The sequence below is a fragment of the Leucoraja erinacea genome, chromosome 25, assembly GCF_028641065.1.
Source record: "Leucoraja erinacea ecotype New England chromosome 25, Leri_hhj_1, whole genome shotgun sequence".
In the NCBI taxonomy this organism is placed as follows: Eukaryota; Metazoa; Chordata; class Chondrichthyes; order Rajiformes; family Rajidae; genus Leucoraja; species Leucoraja erinaceus.
This window is the reverse complement of record NC_073401.1, coordinates 19,292,545-19,314,103: the sequence shown is the minus strand read 5'-3', so window position 1 is coordinate 19,314,103 and position 21,559 is coordinate 19,292,545. Positions and strand designations below refer to the sequence as shown.

The following is a 21,559-nucleotide window of genomic DNA, read 5'->3' as shown; positions in this document are numbered from 1 at the left end:
ATCAGGATGCCGCACAGCTACCGACAGTCCCGAAAAAATGATCCATGTTTGTCCAACCACCCGTTTTGGCTTTTACTCAAATCCAGGCAACATTCTTGCAAACCTCTTGTGTACCATCTCCAAACTCTCCACCTCCTTTCTCTATATAATAATCAAAGTTTTACAACTAATACATGACTCGTTAAGTTTTATTTTCATCTTTTATACTTAGAGTTCATAGAGTCATACAGCATGGAAACGGGCCCTTTGGCCCAACTTGCCCACGACAATCAAGATGCCCCATCGACACTGGTCCTATCCTTCTAAACCTTTCCTATTCAGGTAGCTGTCCAAATATCCTTTAAACTACCTCATTAGGCAGCTCGTTCCACATACCAACCACGCTTTGCATGAAAAAGTTGCCTCTTAGGTTTGTATTGAATCTTTCCCCTCTCGCCTTAAACCTATATCCTATGTTCTTGATTCCACAACTCTGGGTAAAAGGCTCTGTGCATTTACCCTATCTATTCTCCTCATGATCTCATACCCCTCTGTAAGATCACCCCTCATCCTCCTGGACCAAGGAATAAAGTCCTAACCTGCTCAACCTCTTCCTTTACACTAGTCCCACATGCCTGCGTTTGGTTACAGTCAGCTAGCTCTCCTTGGATCCCATGCAATCTAACCTTCCAGAGCAGCCAATGTATAGAATATTTTAGGATTCTTCTTTACCTTATCTGCCAAGGATGTCCCATGTCCCCTTTTTGTCTTTCTAATTTCCTTTTAAGTGTACTCCAAAATCCCTTATACTTCAAGAGGGACCGGCTTGATTCAAGCTGCTTATGCCTCTTTCTTTTTCCTGACTAGTGACTCAATATTCATAATCCTGCCAACCTGTCTTTCACTCTTGGTTCTTGGTTCTTGGTTTCTTGGTCCTCCAAAATATTCCAAATGGAATATTTAATAAGAACTCTAATAGTAATAATAATAATAATAACTAATAGTAATAATACTAACACTCTAATAGGAACACGTTGACCCTAAACTCTACTTCTCTAACTTCCCCTTTAGACTGCAAATAGGAAATCAGAACAAACGTGGTTAACCTTTGGTTAAACTGAACTTAAGCCCAATACACATGAACATGAGGAGGCCCAGGAGCATAAAAGCTTGAAGAAAATACTTTTAGAAAGATATGTCAGGACATTCATTACTGCAGGATTTACAGATGAAGTTACCCCAATGTTACTCACCATTCATGTTCCAAGTGAAGGCATCCCTCAATTTTTGCCCATCTATCTCCATATCAAGACGGATGGGAACCAGCACCTCAGACTGAGAGGCATTTTCATGGATGACTGCTGGATCATGGTCATCAAAACTGGGGGAAGAGGTGGTAAACAGAAGATTAGAGAGAATAATGCAAGAGACACGTCAAGTAGAACCTAATGCCTGCTCAGTGTATGGTCACAAATGGAACATTCAGTAGTAAACTACAGTAGAAAAGATCTTGGGCTGAGACTGGTTAACAGAATTTAATGCAGATAACTGTGAGGTGTTGCATTTTTAGAAGTCAAAGCAGGGCACTGGGGAAGGTTATAGAGCAGAGGGATCTAGGATCAGAAGACATAGGTTTAAAGTGAGAGGGGAAAGATTTATTTGGAACCCGAGGAGGCAAATTTATCACAGACGTTAGTTCATTTAATTGTTAGTTTATTGTCACGTGTACCGAGGTACAGTGAAAAGCTTTTTTGTTGTGTGCTATCCAGTCGGCAAAAAGATTATACATGATTACAATCAAGCCGTCCAAAGGATAAAGAGAACAATGGTAAGTGCAGTAAAGTCCAATAAAAAAGTCAGAGTGTCTCAGTTGCCTGATAATAGCTGGGAAGAAACTGTCCCTGAATCTAAGGTATGCATTTTCACACTTCTGTACATCTAGCCTGATGGGAGAGGGGAGAAGGGGGAGTGAGACTCATCCTCGATAATGCTTATGGCTTTGCTGAGGCAGAGTGGTGAAGAGAATGGAAGGGAGGTTGGTTTGGGTGATGGTCCAGGCTACATCCACAACTCTGCAATTTCTTGTGGTCTTGGATTGAGCTGTAACCAAACCATGCTGTGTTGCATCCTGATAAAATGCTTTCTGTAGAAGTTGTTGAGAGGACATGCCAAGCTTCCTAAGCCTTCTAAAGTAGAGGCATTGGTGTGCTTTCTTGGCCATTGCTTTGATATAGCTGGTCCAGATATTTACACCAAAAAAACAATGTTTTTATCCATCTCTACTTCAGCGCCATCAATGTATACCAGGGTATGTGTTCCACTTTGCTTCCTGAAGTTGATCACAATCTTTATCTTGCTGACAACGAGGGAATGGTTGTTCTCTTGGCACCAGGTTACGAGTTTCCCATTTTCTTTCCTGTACTCCATCTCATCATTATTTGATATCTGGCCCACTTTGGTAGTTAGTGTTGTCTGCGAATTAGTAAATTGAGTTGGATTTGTATTTGTCTGCAGTCATGGGTGTATTAGGAGTAAAGAAGGGGGCTGAGAATGCATGCTTGTGGAGCACCAGTGTTGAGGATTCTCATAGAGAATGATTTGTCCCCAATCCTCACTGATTGTGGTCTGTTGGTCAGGAAGCCGGGTATCCAGTTGAAGAGGTGAATGCTGACTCCAAGTTCCACAAGTTTGAGGATGAGGTTGGTTGGGATAATGGTATTAAAAGCAGAGGTGTAGTCTATGAATAGAAGTCTGATGCAGGTGTCTCAATTCTCCAGATGTTACAAAGATCAATGTAGTTCCAGGGGGATTGCATCAGCTGTAGACCTGTTGTGATGATAGGCGAACTACAGTGGATCACGGTTGTTTTGTAGACTGGATTTAATGCGTTCCATAACCAACCTTTCAAAGCACTTCATGGTGGTGGATGTCAAGGCCAATGGACAGCAGCCGTTAAGGCATGAGATGCCGTTAAGGCACGAGGCATGAAAAAGGTTGTGAATCTGTGGAATTCTTTGCCACAGAAGGTTGTGGAGGCAAAGTCAGTGGATATATTTAAGGCAGAGATCGATTCTTGATTAATACGGGTGTCAGAGGTTATGGGGAGAAGGTAGGAGAATGGGGTTAGAAGGGAGTGATAAATCAGCCATGATTGAATGGCAGAGACTAGATGGGCCGAATGGCCTAATTCTGCTCCTATCACATGATCTTATGAGATCTTGCTTTTCTTTGGCACCGGAACAATAGTGGTCTTCTTGAAGCAGGTGGGTGCCTCAGACAGAGTTGGGAGAGATTAAAGATGCATGTGAACACTCTGAAAGGTGGTGTTGGGCAAAGCGATCGCCGAACCTGCACTTGGTCTCGCCGATGCAGAGAAAAATGCGAACTGAGCAGAGCGCAGGCTCGGCAATCGCTTCACCCAACACCTCAGCTCAGTTCGCCCTAACCAACCTGATCTCCCAGTGGCTCAGCACTTCAACTGCCCCTCCCATTTTGAATCCGATCTTTCTGTCCTGGGCCTCCTCCATTGCCAGAGTGAGGCCCAGCGCAAATTGCAGGAACAGCACCTCATATTTCGCTTGGGTAGTTTACACCCCAGCGGTATGAACATTGACTTCTCTAATTTCAGATAGTCCTTGCTTTCTCCCTCCTTCTTTGGAGGTTCCTCACTCCCCTCCGTTGAGTCTGTCCAAAGCAAGGTCTCTCCGTTGCCGGACCAGCAGGTCCAGGAACAGCTTCTTCCCTGCAGCTGTTACATTACTTAACACTGTACTTCGGTGATTGCCAATCACCCCCCCCCCCCCCGTACACTCCTTCCTTCCACCAGGAAAAAATAATAATTGCACTACTGTGACTGTATGCACGTAAATATATTTATTTATTGCTCATATTCTTTGTCGCTCTTCTAGGGAGATGCTAACTGCTTTTTGTTCTGTACTGTACACTGCACAATGACAATAACGTTTGAATCTGAAGCACAGATCTGCATTGTGGTGAAATATTCTCTAACTGCCTGGATGAATGCAGCTCCATCAATGTTAAATAAGCAGTCCATCTGATTGATACCCCTCTTTCAAGTTGAGTAGGACGAAAGAAAATGGAAATCGTGATACGTCAGAGTTGAATCATTTTGAGGGATCTGATAAGAGCTGCCAAATACTAGGGCATGGCCCTGGGGAGTATTGAGGAGCAACGGCCAGTGTACAGACAAAGATCCTTGAAGGTGACAGCGCAGGTAGATGTGGCATGTGGAATGCTTGCTTTCTTAGCTGGGATATAGTATAAAAGAGGGGCGATCTTGTTACGGCTTTATAAAACATTGCCTAGACTTGTGCATTATTATGGATGTTGTACTGCAGGATGGACATGATTGCACTGGAGAGGATGCAAAGGATATTCACCAGGATGTTACCTTGGATGAGTATTTCAGTTACGAGGAGAGACTGGATAGGCTGGATTTGCTTTCCTTTGAGCAGAGGAGAGAGGCAGAAACCTGATAGAGATATAAAAGTTAGGAGATGCATAGATAAAAGAAATAGTGAAAAAAATATGTTCTTACAGCAGAAGAGTTGTAGAGACCTTGGGTTTAAGGTGAGTAGAAAGAGGTTTGGAGGGAATGAGTCATCGGCTTATACAGAAACAGACCCTTTGACCCAATATGCCCATACTGACCTAGGTGCCCCATCTAAGCCAGTCCTATTTGCCTGCGTTTGGCCTACAACCCTCTAACAATTCTTATCCATGTACCTGACCAAATGTATCTTAAATGTAATTGTACCTGTGGCACTCAGTCCATAAACACCACTCTCAGTGAAAATGCTGCCGCTCAAGTTCCCCTCTCACTTTAAATCTTTGCCATCTGTTTTTTTGGTGCCCCTACCCTGGGTAAAAGACTGTGCATTCATCCTATCGATTCTCCTCAAGATTTTATAAGATCACCCTTAGCCTCCTGCGCTCCAAGGAATAAAGTCCGAGCAACATCCGCGAAAGAATTGTTACACCCAAAGAGCAGCTGCAATCTGGAATACACTGCAAAGGAAGCAGGAACACTCACAACATTTGAGAAGTATTCAGACAAACACTTGAATAGCCAAGGAAGAGACAGGTAAAGACCAAGTGCTGTCAAATGGGATTAGTGTTGATAAGTACTTGTTGGTTAGCTTGGGCACGATGGGCGTAGCACCTATTTCTGCGCTGCTTGACTCAATGTTCCTAAACATTCATTTCCTCCAACACCTTTCACAGTGAATGGCAGGGCACTGGGGATTGTCGCAGAGCAGAGGGGTCAAGGAGTGCAGGTACATAGTTCCTAGAAGTGGTCTCACAGGTAGATAGTGTGGTTAAGAAGGATTTGGGCACATTAGCCTTCATCAAAGAATTGAATACAGAAGTTGGGAAGTTATGTTACATGATATTGATGAGGCGGGGGGTGGAAGATTGCAACCTTCACGTGGTCCGCCGTCTTTCGACTAATGCAATCAACTTGACGTGCACAAATGGAAGATCAAATAGAACAAGTTGTCCAACAACTTTAGGCTGTGCACGCCACACGAAAGAAGAAGATGAGGCCACATTTGGAGTCATGTGTTCAGTTTTGTATACCGTTATAGGAAAGATGTTGTTAAGCTGGAAAGTGTGCAGAGAAGATTTACGCGAATATCGCCAGGACTCGAGGCCATGAGCTGTAGGGAGAGGTTGAGCAAGCTGGGACTCTATTCCTTGGAGTGCAGGAGGATGAGGGGTGATCTTATAGAGGTGTATAATATACTGAAGGGATTAAATAAGGTATAATAGGAACATAGAATAGGGGTTAACACTCTCTGTCTCTAAAGTCTAAAATTTGACGCCATGCTGACCTGGCAATATATTGACATCTTACCTCCATTTAAATGCTACCCAAATGAGTGTGATAGAAACATAGAAAATAGGTGCCAGAGTAGGCCATTCAGACCTTTAAGCCAGAGCCGCCATGCAATATGATCATGGCTGATCATCCAAAATCAGTACCCCATTCCTGCTTTCTCCCCATATCCCTTGATTCCGTTAGCCCTAAGAAATATATCTAACTCTTGACAACATCCAGTGAATTGGCCTCCACTGCCTTCTGTGGCAGTGAATTCCACAGATTCACAACTCTATGGGTGAAAACGTTTCTCATCTCAGTCCAAAATGGCCTACCCTTTATTCTTACACTGTGACCCCCTGGTTCTGGACTCCCCCAACATCAGGAATTTTTTTCCTACATCTAGACTGTCCAATCGCTTCATAATTGTATATGTTTCTATAAGATCCCTTCTCATCCTTCTAAATTCCAGTGAATATAAGCCCAGTCGATCTGCTGAGTACTTCCACCACTTCCTATTTATATTTACCATCCAAATTATCCCTGTGTCATCAGCAAAGTTAGCGATCACACTTTGTGCTTTCAAGTCATTTTTATGCTATAAAAAACTGAGGCCTCAGCACACAATTAGTTACATTTTACTCACCAAAGACCCATTAAAGCCTGCTCACTTTTCTGTGTTATTCAGCCAATCTTCCATCCATTCCAATATATTACCTCCTATTATTTTCCACAAAATCCTTTGATGTGCTACCCCTATCTGGAAATCTATGCGTAGTTTGTCTTTTTTCCACAGCACTTCACTTCTTCCAGGAATTCTAGTTAATTAGTCAGACCTGATTTCCCTTTAACAAAATTATGTTGACTTCATCTAATTACGTGTCATTTTTCTGAGTTTCCCGACATGACATCTTTAAGAAGTTTCTTTCTCAGTGTCCTGCTACAACATCTTAAATAACCAATCACCTGTGTCAAGGCGGGTCAGGGCAGCTTCCATTTTTCCAAACAATGGTACTATCTACATGGGTTTCTCATAGAATCCTTGCAGCCATCTTCCTTGAGCCATTTACAAATTACCAACTTACTTTAAGAATCATAAGTTGTGTAGCGTAATTTAAATACAGACCTTTGTGCTTCATGTTCGGAAGAACCAAGCCACGATAATACAGGTAAACAACTCAAGCACTTGACATGCTCAGTGGAAAGTCGATTGATACTCACCAGAGAGGGAATGTCCTCTTCTTATCCCGACTCATTCGGTTTCGGTTGATAGTTGTGGAACATGGCACTGCATCCAAATGATGTGAACTGTTGGGCAGGGTGGGCACCCACTGATTGTTGCGTTTTGCCTTTTGTTCTCTGTACAAGCACAAAGGGGAGAATTCCCATTGTGAGGGAACAAGAATTATCCAGGTAATTATCCATAGAATTTATGATATGTAACCGTGTGAGGATTCATTCTTTATGCAAGAAAGAATACTAACCACCTTTAACCCAACTAATGACTACAAAACGAATTAAATCTAGTAAGAAAATATCCAGTCAGCCCTACATAAATCCTGTCAGTACTCGCCTGCACTAAGTACATAATTTAAAGAATTTAAAATAATTTGTGTCTACGTTCGATTTTTACAGCATCTGCAGTTCTTTCTTAAACAACTGCACGTAAATGTAGATGGGCTGGGGAGTACGTTTGGTAAATACGGTATGCTTGTCCTTATTGCTAGGAGCATTGAGCAAAGGAGTCAGGAAGTCATGATACAGCTGTATTATGCTTTGGTTAGGTCGCATTTGGAGTATCGTATACAATTCTGATCGCCCCATCAAAGGAAGGATGTGGAGGCAGACTAGGTTTTCCAGAATGCTGCCTGCATTAGAAGGTTTCAGCTGCAAGAAGAGGTTGGATAAACTTGGATTGTTTTCTTTGGATTGACAGAGGTTGAGGGGAGACGCGATAGAAGTGTATAAAGTTATGAATGGCATAGATAGGGGAAACAGTAAGATCCTTTGTTCCAGGGTGGAAATGTCCAACACTAGAGGGCATAGCTATAGGTGAGTGGAGGAAAGTTTAGTGGAGATGTGCGGGGCAAGTTTTTTTTTTTTTACACTGAGAGTAGTGGGGGCCTGGAACACATTGCCGGTGGTGATGGTGGCGGTAGATATAATAGTGGTGTTTCAGAGGCTTTTAGATGGCACATAAAAGTGCAAGGAGTAAAGGGATACGGATCAGTTTAACTTGTCATCATGTTCGGCGGAAACATTGTGGGTCGAAGGGCGCGTTCCTGTGCTGTACTGTTCAATGTTCTATTCTGCAAATAAAGCTTGTGTATGCATGTGTTGGGAGGTTGAGCTCTGTCAATGTTGACTTGTTCACTGAAGCATTTCATGCATTCCACTCAATGTCTTTAAAACAATCGTGCAACACAGCTCTCTGATAATAAATTTCTACGATGAACCCTGGAAAACGTGGACTGAATTTATCATACACCTTCTTTACCACTCTATCTATTTGTTCTGCCAGCTTCAGTGAGCTATGAACTTGGACTTGAAGATCCCTCTGCACATCATTGATGTTAAGGGCCTTGCCATTAACTGTATACTCTCCCCTTACATTCATCCTCCCAAAGTGCAACACCTCACACTAGCTCGGATTAAACTCCACCTGCGATTTTTACTACCATTTATGCAACTGATCTATATTCCAGTGTATCTTCTGACAGCATTTTTCATTCTCTGTAACTCCTCCAATTTTGGTGTCATCAGCAAACTTACTCACTAACCCATCGGCATTTGTATCCGTCATATATATCAAAGCACAAGTAATGCAACTAAACTGCTGAAGTTGCAATGGGATAAGCTTTTGTGATTGATCAGCTTGGAAACAGACTCTTTGGCTGATCCTAGATCATCCATTCACACTTATTCAGTTGTCCACTTTCTCATCCACTCCCTACACACTACGGGCAATTTATAGAGGACAATTAACCTGCAAACATGCATATCTTTGGAATGTGGGAGGAAACCAGAGCACCCGGAGAAAACTGGAGAACCCAGAGGAAACCGACGCATTCACTGAAAATGTGAAAAACTCCACATAAACATCGCCCAAGGTCAGGATTGAATCCTAATCTCCGGCACAATGACACAGCAGCTCTACCAGCTGCATCATCTGAGTTCCAGACAGGAAACAATTGGTTTAATTGGTTCTGTGGAATAGTTTCCTTATGTATGTAGTTTATTGGAGGCAAAATAGAAAATTGTGCCACAAAAATTTGAGGGGACGTCACTGTGGTATTTGATAAGTCTATGAGTTGGTTAGCATGGCAGATTGCATATGAAGCAAATATAAAATGGAAACAACTGTTGGAAACAGACAATATTCAAGATTGATGTTAGGCCACATGCATGTCTGGTACAGTGGAACGTAGAGACACAAACTGATGTGGATCATAATAATATACTGTCTTGGGAATCCGAGTACGGAGTAAACACTCAACCCAAGCCGGTGACGTTTGAACCCTAACCTAACCAGCACCATTTCTTTATAACCCAAATTATACACACAGCCAGTAAGCACCCGCCTAACAGTAATGCGTGTCCCCTGTGCAATCTTTGGCTAACATGCCAATGTGTACTTTGAAAAATCAAAGCATTGGCGTACTTATGTAGATCAGGCCTAGCTAACTGCCCAGAGAACATGCAATATTTTTCAAAACTGACCCAAACCCAAGACACACTTACAGGCGCATTAGGATTGGAGTCAGGCAGGCTCGTAACAAAAATGGACAATTCTCCAGGCAGACAAGATGGGTAAGTGTAAGATACAAGGAATTGCAAGACAAATTATTTGTATTAGATATTTCCTTTACAGAGGCAGCTAAATTGAATAACATTGTGTGTGAATCAGTGTATTGCCCTGGGACACTGTACAAGATAATCCCAAGATACTGGATAGTATTTATTCTGATCCTATTTATTCACTCTATTCATCCATTGTCTTTTTATAGATATGTATATAGCGCCGCAGAACTGTGTACCTTATCCCCCCCCCCCCTTTGTTTTTGTCTTTGTTTTTTGATTAATTACATGTCTGCACTGAGTAGGAGCTGCTTTTAATCTCATTGTACATGTGTATAGTGACAATAAAATGGCATTATTATTATTATTATTAGATCAGAAAGAAGATTTAATATGCTGGGCAAGAGAAAACCAATTGAGGAGTGAATGAGATTTATGCTGCTGCTCTGTGAGCCACCAAAGACTCAATAGGCCAAATGGGATATTTCCATACCATAAGGGGTTATGTATAAGAAAATGCATGAGAAATTATTTGAAGTAGGAAATGGGATTGTGTCTATGTGTATGTATACTATACTCGGACAGTGTTAGACACTGACATCACCTGAAATAGAGCAGCACTCACTGTGTGGAGAAAGTAAGACTGTGCTTCGAACAAACACTGCATGAGATATAGTTATAGAGTCATACAGCATGGAAACAGGTCATTCGGCCCAATTTGCCCACACCACTCAACATATCTCACCTACAGTAATCCCACCCGCTTGCATTTGGCCTATATCCCTCTAAAACTGTCCTATCCATGTACCCGTCGAAACGTTTCTTAAACGTTACGATAGTAACGTTTGATACATCATATGTAATGTACCAGTCTGTATTGGGATTGTGCTAGATAGAAACATAGAAAATAGGTGCAGGAGTAGGCCATTCGGCCCTTCGAGCCTGCACCGCCATTCAATATGATCATGGCTGATCATCCAACTCAGTATCCTGTACCTGCCTTCTCTCCATACCCCCTGATCCCTTTAGCCACAAGGGCCACATCTAACTCCCCAGATCTAAACAAATCCCCAGGATAGAAGAAATATGTAGGAACACCTGCATATGTTGGGTCCAGCATTTTGTGTTTATCCCAGGTATATAGGCACAATTGGGTGTGTGATGTACAACAATATTATTGGATGACATGGTATTTGAGAAAGGCCAATGTACCATATTGTGGTAGTGTTGGGGACAGCAACTGAGATGTTTCAGTCAAGGCTGCACCAAGATTAGAGCTGATAATGTTTCAGACAGAGACTACCTGGGATAGAGATGGGGTAGACAATGTTAAATACCAGCTGTACCTGAGGTAGGAGGGGGGTTCCGTGCTGATTGAGATCGCCTTGTACTTTTCATCATTACCTTCCAGGATTTCTTCAACTTCCACTGCCTTAAGAAGCGTTACACTGGTAGCTAAAGTGGTATAACCATGATCTGATCAATTAAAAAAACACAACATAAATACTTGAAATGCACCTTTTAATCTAAAGCTCTAAAATTGAACGTTTTGTCGAGATGGCGATTTCAATCCCTCGTGTGCTTAATGCCTTTTTTCAGTGACTCAGAATAAACAGCGTGTCCTGCTTCAAGGTTTGAGCACTCCAAAATGTGCAACCGACAACAGTGACAGTCTCCCTAATGATCCTCTCTGCAAAACTCCCATCTGTGGTGCTCCTTTGTTCCCTGGCAGCAGTGGATAAGTGGCCAAGGGTAGCAGCAAAGTACTTGCATTCTCAGTGTCACAATTTATGCAGAGTCGAGCTACATTTCCACCAGTTCATCTTGGTTGCCAATCTGTATCTGTGATATAGACAATAAACAATAGACAATAGGAGCGGGAGTAGGCCATTCGGCCCTTTGAGCCAGCATCGCCATTCACTGTGATCATGGCTGATCATCCACACTCAGTACCCTGTTCCTGCCTTTTCCCCATATCCCCCGACTCCGCTATCTTTAAGAGCTCTATCCAACTGTCTCGAAAGCAGTGAATTAGCCTCCACTGCCTTCTGAGGCAGAGAATTCCACAGATTCACAACCTTCCGTGTGAAAAAGTTTTTCCTTACCTCCGTTCTAAATGGCTTACCCCTTATTCTTAAACTGTGGCCCCTGGTTCTGAACTCCCCCAACATCGGGAACATGTTTCCTGCATCTAGCTTGTCTAAACCCTTTAAAACCTTATATGTTTCAATAAGATCCTCTCTCATCCTAACTCCAGAGTATACAAGCCAAGCCACTCCATTCTATCAACATATGACATCTTACCCCACCCTTTCCTCACATCACCAAGTGCAGATCCACCATTCATGCCTTGTCACCTTTAACTTTCAGTCTGCCAGTGTATTCCTGGCCAGCTTCACTCATTCTTGTGATCTCACTTGTAAAAACACCATGCACTTGGCATGATTTCAAAATTCCCATTGTTTCAAAACTTTTTACAGCCTCCTCACTTCCAGTCTCCGTCAATGATGCTAACTCTACACCCATCTAACTTTGCTGATGACATAAAAGATGATGGCGTTGTCGATAGTGAGGATGGTTATCCAAGGCTACAGCAGGATAAAGATCAAGTGTAAAGTTGGGTGGAGCATCAGCTAGTGAAATTTAAAGTGCAAGGTGATGCATTTTGAGAAGTTAAATAGGGTAGGGCCTATACTGTAAATAGTAGGGGACTAAAAATGTTGATGAACAGAGAGTAATTCTCAGATTCTCTGTCTCCATTGCATATATGAGGTTTTTTGTTCAAGGACATCTGAAATGTCTTAATTTTTTTAAATGAGGATTCTCCTTGACTGTGATTGATAGAGTCCACTTCTGCATCACCTCCATTTCACCACACCCTGTCCCCCAGACAGAACAGGGGGACATTTCCCTTTGTGCTTTCCTTTCATCCCCCACATCATTCTTTGTCATTTCCACCAGCTGCAATGCAATACCTCCACGAGTCACATCTTCCTCTCCCCACCCTTTATTCCTCTCCATTCCCGTAGGTGTAACACCTGCTCCTACGCCTCCTTGCTCCACCATCCAGGGACCTAAACAGCCCTTGCAGCTGAGCAGAGATTCACCTGCATCTCATCCAACCTTCTCTATTATCGAGATGAGAAGAACTTTTTTCACACAGAGAGTGGTGAATCTCTGGAACTCTCTCTGCCACAGAGGGTAGTTGAGGCCAGTTCATTGGCTATATTTAAGAGGGAGTTAGATGTGGCCCTTGTGGCTAAGGGGATCAGGGGGTATGGAGAGAAGGCAGGTACGGGATACTGAGTTGAATGAGCAGCCATGGATCATATTGACTGACGGTGCAGGCCCGAAGGCGCGAATTGACTACTCCTGCAGCTAATTTCTATGTTTCTAACTGCAGGTGCTGGAATCTTCAGTAAAAATAAGTGTGTGGGAAGCTCAGCAGGTCATGCAGCATCTGTGGAGGGAAATGGGCAGACAATGTTTTGGTCCAGGACCCTTCTTCAGACTTAGCTTTTTGCTTATCTATTGCATTAGGTGCTGGCAATGTGACCACCTCAAGGTCAGCGAGATTATGTAGGCAAATGTTTTCTATAATATCTGCATTCTGTTGACCATGGACAACTTGAACTTCCAGTTGCAAGCTATTCCAACTCTCCTTCCCATTCGCAACCGGGCTGCCTTAACTTGGCCATCTGCACTGCCAGGGTGAGACCAAACACACACCAGATGAAAAGCACCTTGTGTATTTGGGTAGTCTTAACCCAGCATCATGAAAATTGAATTCTCCAGTTTCAGATTGTGGATCACCTTCACATGTTCCTTTTCCCATCTTCCTCACACTGCCCCTCTTCCTTTCCCTTTCTTCTGCTCCAACAAAGTGCTCTCACTCCACCTCTCCTTTCCAAATCAACCCCCTCCAATAACCTAGTTTCCTTCCTCTCCCCTACTGTTCTCATCTGCCACCATCCCTCTCTTGTAGAAACAAGGAACTGCGGATGCTGCTTTATACCAAAGATAGACACAAAGTGCTGGAATAACTCAGCAGGTCAGACAGCATCTCTGGAGAAAAGGTATGGATGACGTTTTGGGTCGGGATCCTTCTTCAGACTGAAGCTTTGGGGTGGGGGGGGTGTGGCCTCCAGCTGCATCCAGGGTTCCAGATGCGAGATTAAAGATCAGGGCCAATCAGGGGCAGCCGCAAATGACCTTGGGCAGGGACGTCCTGGTTGGTCCATTGTTGGTTAGGGAATGTGTGACAAATACAAATAATGGTGGAGAACTGTGGAATTGATTAAACGACAAGGATGGAGGAAGCGAGCAAGGGGGTAGGGGGAGGGGAGGCGAGGGAGGGGAGTGTAAGATGATGTTACTTAAAATTAGAGAATTCAATGTTTATACCACAGGGGTGGAAGTTGCCCAAGTGAAATATGAGGCACCGTTCCTCCAATTTGTGCGTGGTCTCACTCTGATAATAGAGGAGGGTCAGACCAGAAAGGCCAGTATGGGTGTGGGAAGGGGAGTTGAAATGGTTAGCGACCAGGAGAATACCGTATGCCCAGACGGGCCGAGTGTGAGTGAACAGCGAAACAGTCGCAGCATTTACATTTGGTCTCACCGAGGTACATGAGCCCACATCGGGAACTCCGGTTGCAGTAGATGAGATTATGAGATTAGAGGGGGTACATGTGAACCTCTGTCTAACATGAATGGACGTCAGGGTCCCAGGATAGAGTTGAAGGAGGAGGTATAAGGTAATAATAATAATACATTTTATTTATGGGCGCCTTTCAAGAGTCTCAAGGACACCTTACAAAAATTTAGCAGGTAGAGGAAAAACATGTAAGGGGAATGAAATAAAGAGTAGACATGACTAGTACACAAAGTAAAGACAGAATTCAATTCAAAACACAATATGAGGCAATTAATGCACAGATGAAAAGGGAGGGGGACGTGGGGCTAAGGATAGGCAGAGGTGAAGAGATGGGTCTTGAGGCGGGACTGGAAGATGGTGAGGGACACGGAATTGCGATCAGTTGGGGGAGGGAGTTCCAGAGCCTGGGAGCTGCCCTGGAGAAGGCTCTGTCCCCAAAACTGCAGAGGTTGAACTTGTGGATGGAGAGGAGACCGGCTGATGTGGATCTGAGGGACCGTGAGGGTTGGTAGGGGGAGAGGAGGTCAGTGAGATATGGGGGGGCCAGATGGTGGAGGGCTTTGTAGGCGAGGATCAGGATTTTGTAGGTGATCCGGTGGGAGATGGGAAGCCAGTGAAGTTGTTTGAGAACTGGAGTGATGCGATGCCAGGATTTGGTGTGGGTGTGTGAGTCGGGCGGCTGCGTTCTGGACCAGTTGGAGTCGGTTGATGTAGGTGGAGCTGATGCCAAGGAGAAGTGAGTTGCAATAGTCCAGTCGGGAGGAGATGAAGGCATGGATGAGTCTTTCAGCAGCGGGAGGTGTGAGGGAGGGTCTGAGTTTGGCGATGTTGCGGAGATGAAAGAAGGAGGTTTTAATGACATGGCGGATATGAGGCTCAAGGGAGAGGGTGGAATCAAAGATCACGCCAAGGTTGGGGGCCTTGGGAGATGGGGAGACGGTGGTGCCGTCGATGGTGAGAGTGGGGTTATTGATTTTGCTAGGTGTTGCATCTCCTGCAGTCACAGGGGAAAGTATCTGGGGAGGCCGTGGTTTGGGTGTGAAGTGATGAATTAACCAAGGTGTTGCAGAGGGAGCAGTCCTTGCCACCTTGTTGGACGCAGAGGCTGGTGGGGTGAAAGGTGAGGACCCAGGGAGGGCAGTACGATGGGAGGCAGGGGAGATACGTGCAAAGGCCTCATCTATGACAGAAGGGGGAACCCACGTTCCCTGAAAAATTAGCACATCTCAGTTGTCCTAGTATGCTACATCTCATCTTGGGAGCAGATGCAGCGGAGACGGAGGAATTACGAGTAGGGAAGAGCATTATTGCAAGAAGCAAGTTGGACAGAATTGTATTCCACATAGTTGTAGAGTCAGTGGGTTTGCAATAGATGTCCGTCGATAGTCTTCTCCTGCGATGTCGACAGAAAGATCGAGAAAAGAGGGAGAGGGATCGGAGATAGCCCAAGTGAATTTGAGGGTATCTGAGCCGCCGAGCTACACCTGGTCCAACTCATCCATGCTGACCAAGGTGCCCTATCTAAGCAAGCCTCATTTGTCTGTCTTTGGCCCATATCCTTCTAAACCCTTCCTGTCTATCCACCTGTCCAAATGTCTTTTAAGTGGTGTTATAGTACCTGCCTCAACACTGGCAGGTACTATGGCACCTCCGATTCCCCTATACTATTCGCCCTTATTTATTCCCTTCATGATTTTCTACACCTCCACAAGATCACCCCTCAGCCACCTGTGCTGCCAGATACAAAGTCCTAACCTGTCCAACCTTTCCCTGTAGCTCAGCACTCTTTCCCGATTAATGGCATCCTTTCTATAACAGGGTGAGCAAAACTGAACACAGTGCTCCAAGTTGGTTCTCACCAACATCTTGTACAATCAAAACAATGCGTCCCAACTTCAAAACTCACCCTGACCAATGCAGGCCAATATGCCAAAAGCCTTCTCGGCCACACTATCGACCTGTGATACTGCTTTCAAGGAATTGTATACCTGTATTTCCTAGATCTCCCTGCACTACAACAACCCCTACCATTCACCGAAGGTACTGCCCTAGCTCGACTTCCCAAAATGCAACACTTATCTGCATTAAACTCCATTAGCCATTCCTCAGCCCGCTTGCTCAGCTGATCGACAGTCTGCTGTAATTTCAGATAATTATCTTCACTATCTATGATACTATCCACTTTAGTGTCATCAGCAAACTTACAAATCACGCCTTATACATTCTCATTCAAATCGCTGGTATAAACCACAAATAGCAAAGGGCCCAGCATTGATCCCTGATGCATACCACTCTACCCCTATTTAATACGCTCCCAACAAGGTGATTGTTATAACTCCACCGATATAACCTCACTGGACAAACCATCAGTAATCTCAATCAGTAAGGCTGTGACATTCCCCTTAACCAATAAAACAACTCCCCCTCCTCTTTTAGTTGGTAAGATGGGTTAAGCGATGGCTAATGGAATTTAGTAAATGTAGGTAGGGCGACACAGAAGCGCAGCGGTATAGTTGCTGCCTGGCAGCGCCAGAGACCCTGCCTACGGATGCTCTCTGTACCAAGTTTGTATGTTCTCCCTGTGACTACATGGGTTTCCTCCCACATTCCAAAAACGTGCAGGTTTGTAGGTTAATTGGCCTCTGTAAATTACCCCTAGTGTATTGGATAGATTCAGTGTATGGGTGATCGTTGGTCGGCGTGGACTCGGTGAGCCGAAGGGCCTGTTTCCACGATGAATCTCTAAACTATACTAAAATAAACAGGTAGTTCTGCCATAATGCACGTTTCCATAACACAAATTGGATAGAACACGACTGATGACTAAAGCAACGCCATTTGGATCACACAAGCTGTGTTGGTTATAAAGCTATTTATAACACCATAGTTACTTTGGAAATTGACAAGCAGAAAAAAACTGTCTTCGAGAAATAAGTCGCAAAAAAACCCTGTCACCATGCAATCTCCCCACAGTGATCAGATATCATTATCTCTTAAGAAAGAACACAGTCTGCAAGTTTCACTGCAGGCCAACGAAAATTAACAAGCAACCACTTCTATTGACACTCGTGCAACCACTCTATGAACAATGTAACATACAACCTTTAGTATTTCAAGCTTGTGGCCAAAAAAAATAAACATAGCTATAAAACATCTTTATTTTTGAAAATCCTGTAGAAAAATAATTTTGATATTACGAGTCTGAAATTCACACCATAAACTCGCTTTATCCCCCATTGACACAATTTTGATACATGATTGTTAATCAAGATACGCAATTGTCAGCAGAACTACCTGTGCGAGCTGATGGACGTTTGGAGAACAAATACGGATAGGACATACACTTTGAATAGCAAGACCTGAGGGAGTATTGAGGAACAAGTGTATGTTCAAGGATCCCCGACAGTGACAGCATAGATAGCTATGATGGTAAAGAATCCATATGGGATACTTGTTTTCATTAGCGGGGTTAGAGCATTTAAGAGCAGGGGGGATAGACACAAAATGCTGGAAGAACTCATCAGGACAGGCAGGACTCCAGCATTTTGTGTCTATCTTTAGAGTAAACCAGCATCTGCAGTTCCTTCCTACACATAAGAACTTGTGGGGGATTTTGGAACAACTTTATAGAGCATTGATTGGGCCACAGGTGGAGTACCTCGCATGGTTCTGGTCACCACAATATAGATAGGACATAATTACAGCAGAGAGGATGCAGAGGAGATTCACCAGAAGGTTGCAATACACATTAATGTTGGAATGGAATGTTTCAATAATGTAGAAAGACTGAATAGGCTGTTTTCTTTGGCGCACAGCAAGAGAGTTTTACAAAATTATGTGGGGGTTCGAATGGGTGGTTACTGTGCAACTTTGCAAAGGTATTCAAACGCATGAGTCTAGAGCAAGTGGTAATAGGTGCAGAAGGGTTCTGAAGAATTTTTGCAATCAAAAGCTGATTAGAATCTGGATCGCTGTCTGAGGGCTGTTGGAAGCAAGTATCATAACATGGGAAGCTTCTACAAGAGCTCTAAAATCAGTAACATATAGGTTAGAGGCAAAGTGCAGGTAAATGGATTGGTATAGATGGGCTTCTGATGGTTGGCATGGACATGGTGTGACAAAGACCCTGTTTCTTTGCTTTATGACACTAACCAGCTTCCAAGTTGTAGATGGTTTATGCATGCAACCTATAATGTAGCTACCTCATCACCTTTAACACGCCCCACTCATATCAGTATAACTATGATCTCCTCCCCTCTCCTCCTCCCATTTTGTCCTGGTACGCCTGAAGGCTGGGTGCAGCCAGTGCTAGGACGTGTGTGCCATGTGCTATAATAAAGACTCTAGTAAAGGTTACAGTGTGTCAGGCAAAGTCCCTTAGTGTGTCAGACAAGTTAATGAGGCTCTGAAGAGGGCGCAGAAGAGGTTCATCACGATACTGCCTGAATTAAAGGGTATTAGCTACAAGGAGAGGTTGGACAAACTTGGATTGTTTTCTCTGGCGGGCCAGAGGTTGAGGGGAGACCAGATAGTAGTTTATAACATTGAGAATATAGATAGGGTAGATAGTCAGAATATTTTTCTTAAGATTGGAAATGTCAAATACGAGAGGGCATATGATCAGATGTAGAAAGTTTAAATGACATGTGCGGCACAACTTTTGTTTTTACACACAGGGAGTGGTGCAAGCCATGACAGCGTTGTGGTGGAAGCAAATATGATAGTGGCATTTAAGAGACACATTAATGTGCCGGGATATCAAGCATATGCAATCATCACATTTGTCACAAACATAATGGATTGAAGAGCCCATCCTGGTGCTGTTCTATGTTAAATCATGCAACAGAGAAAAAAACACTTTTTTACTTCACATATCGTGGGAGAGATTAGAACCAGAGGGCATGGTCTCAGAATTAGGAGATGCCCATTTAAAATTGAGGAGAGAAAGAATCAAGGGTAATGGGGAAAGGGCAGGCACATTGACTTCAAGAATGTTGGACCAGCCAAGAACCCATTGACTGGCAAAGCAGTCTCAAGGGGATGAATTTATTTGAAGCAGTTAAAGTGCCACTGCCCAGTGGAGCAGTCAACAAGCAGAATTCCTCCTTGAATTCCCAATGACTTCAGTTTTATTAAGGCACCTTAAAGCCTTTTAAGGCACCCAAGGCAGTTATTTTTCCCTCATCTGTGGAAGTTTAATGACATCTCTTTGAGAATGTTGGTGCATGGTGAGAGTAGGAGTGGAGTTAGGACGTAACTGTTGAATTAGGACATGGCACATTAAACAAACTCACACATAGAAACAATCTGAAGAAGTGTCTCGATCCGAAACGCCACCCATTCCTTCTCTCCAGAGATGCTGTCTGTCCCGCTGAGTTGCTCCAGCAATTTGTGTCTACCTTCAATTTAAACCAGCATCTGCATATTTCCTACACATAGAACTAGCTTGCTAGATTTCAGAGGACACTATTCTTCATAGCGTCAGTATCTTCTGGAGGGGGGGGGGGGTGGAGGACAATGGAGAGAATAAATAAAAAAATGTAGCAAAGCTGTTCCAACCAGAACAACTGACTCCAGCTCTTTCAGTAACATTCACTGTAACGGTCAGCATTGCAATTCAACTACTGCTGTTGACGAAGTGTCACAGACCTACCGTGTGAAGATGCTACAATTTTCTTCCTTTCTTCAACAGTGGCCAGTCGCCGACAAAGAGATGGATACCGCTTGTACAGTGAGCCCCTAAACATGCGCAGGTAGTTACCCACCTAAAACAGAGAGGAATTTAGCTCATCCATAAGCAAGGCAAGAATAAAGAGAAACAGACAGATCTGAAAGACTGTTTACAAGCCAAGGATGTCCCGAGAGACATCCCAATGAAATTGTGGGGGGAGGAGAGCGCGCGGGGGTGGGGTGGGAGGTGGGGGGAGGAGAGGGCGGGGGTGGGAGCCGGGGGGGGGGGGTAGGAGAGCGCGGGGTGGGGGGAGAACACAGGGGGGGGGGGGAGGACGCGGGGGTCGGGGAGGAGAACACTGGGGGAGGAGAACGCGGGGGGGGTGGGGGGAGGAGAACGCTGGGGGAGGAGAACCCGGGGGGGGTGGGGGGTGGGAGAACCGCGGGGGGGGGGGGGGGAGGAGAGGAACGCGGGGGGGGGGGGGGGAGGAGAACGGCGGAGAGGGGGTGGGGGTGGGGGGGTACAGGGGGGGGGGGGGAAGGGGGGGTGGGGGGGATGGAGACGGAGGGGGGGTGGCGAGGGGTACAAGTGGGGTAAGGGGGGATGGAGTGAGAGGGGGGAGTGAATGGGGGGGGAAGGAGTGAGTGGGGGTGAAGGAGTGAGTGGGAGGTCAGGGGGAAGGAGTAGGGGATGGAGGGAGGAGTGGTTGGGTGAGGGTTGGAGAGAGTGGGGGTGGAAAGAGTGAGGGTGGGGATGGGGTAAGGAGGGGGGTGTAGTGAAGGAACGGTTTGGGGGGTGGGGAAGGGGTGCGTGGGGGAGGAGTGAGTGTGGTTGCATTGAATGGGCGACGGTGGATTGGAGTGAATGGGAGAAGGGGGCGAGTGGAGGGATATAGGGCAGAGGCCGTGTGAGGGGAGGACGGTGTTGGTCGGTGTCGGAGGGGCATGCCGGAGTCTCGCACTGACCTCCGAGCCGATCATGTACCACTCGCCCGCCTCCTCCAGCTGGAACTTCACCGGCTTCTGCCCGAACGTTTTGTTCAGCGCCATCTTCCCTGCGCGCTCACTGGCGCGCATGCGCCAAGGCACACGAGCTCAACAGAGACGGGGGGGTGGGGGGGACAACACACACACATAGAAACATAGAAAGTAGGTGCAGGAGTAGGCCATTCGACCCATCGAGCTAGCACCGGCATTCAATATGATCATGCCTGATCATCCAAAATCAGTACCCCGTTCCTGCTTTCCCCCCCATATCCCTTGATTCCCTTAGCCCTATGAGCTAAATTTAACTTTCTTGAAAATATCCAATGAATTGGCCTTCGGTGGCAGGGAATTCCACAAATTCACAACTCTCTGGGTTTAAACATATGTCCTCATCTCAGTCCTAAATGGCCTACCCCTTATTCTTAAACTGTGACCCCTGGTTCTGGACTCCCCCAACATCGGGGATGTTTTTCCTGCATCTAGCCATCCCAATCTTACATGTTTTTTTTCATGTTTCTATAAGATAGCCTCTCATCCTTCTAAATTCCAGCGAATTGAAGCCCAGTGGACCCATTCTTTAATCATACGTCAGTCCCGCCCTCCCGGGAATTAACTTCGTGAACCTA

At 44.8% G+C, this 21,559-nt stretch overlaps 1 protein-coding gene across 5 annotated transcripts in view; it reads right to left on the bottom strand.

The window, feature by feature from the left end:
- Positions 1–21,559, bottom strand: part of LOC129709487 (SWI/SNF-related matrix-associated actin-dependent regulator of chromatin subfamily B member 1-A) — a 59,452-nt gene that overhangs the window by 13,333 nt on the left and 24,560 nt on the right. For 2 of the 5 annotated variants that reach the window (XM_055655911.1, XM_055655914.1), the window contains exons 2-6: positions 20,913–21,023; positions 19,930–20,041; positions 10,966–11,095; positions 7,043–7,180; positions 1,233–1,360 (exon numbers count right to left, since the gene is read on the bottom strand). In XM_055655911.1, coding sequence (XP_055511886.1) covers positions 1,233–1,360; positions 7,043–7,180; positions 10,966–11,095; positions 19,930–20,041; positions 20,913–21,023 — 619 coding nt within the window. The remainder of the gene's footprint in view (positions 1–1,232; positions 1,361–7,042; positions 7,181–10,965; positions 11,096–19,929; positions 20,042–20,912; positions 21,024–21,559) is intronic. The other 3 variants (XM_055655912.1, XM_055655915.1, XM_055655913.1) reach the window with 2 other exon arrangements.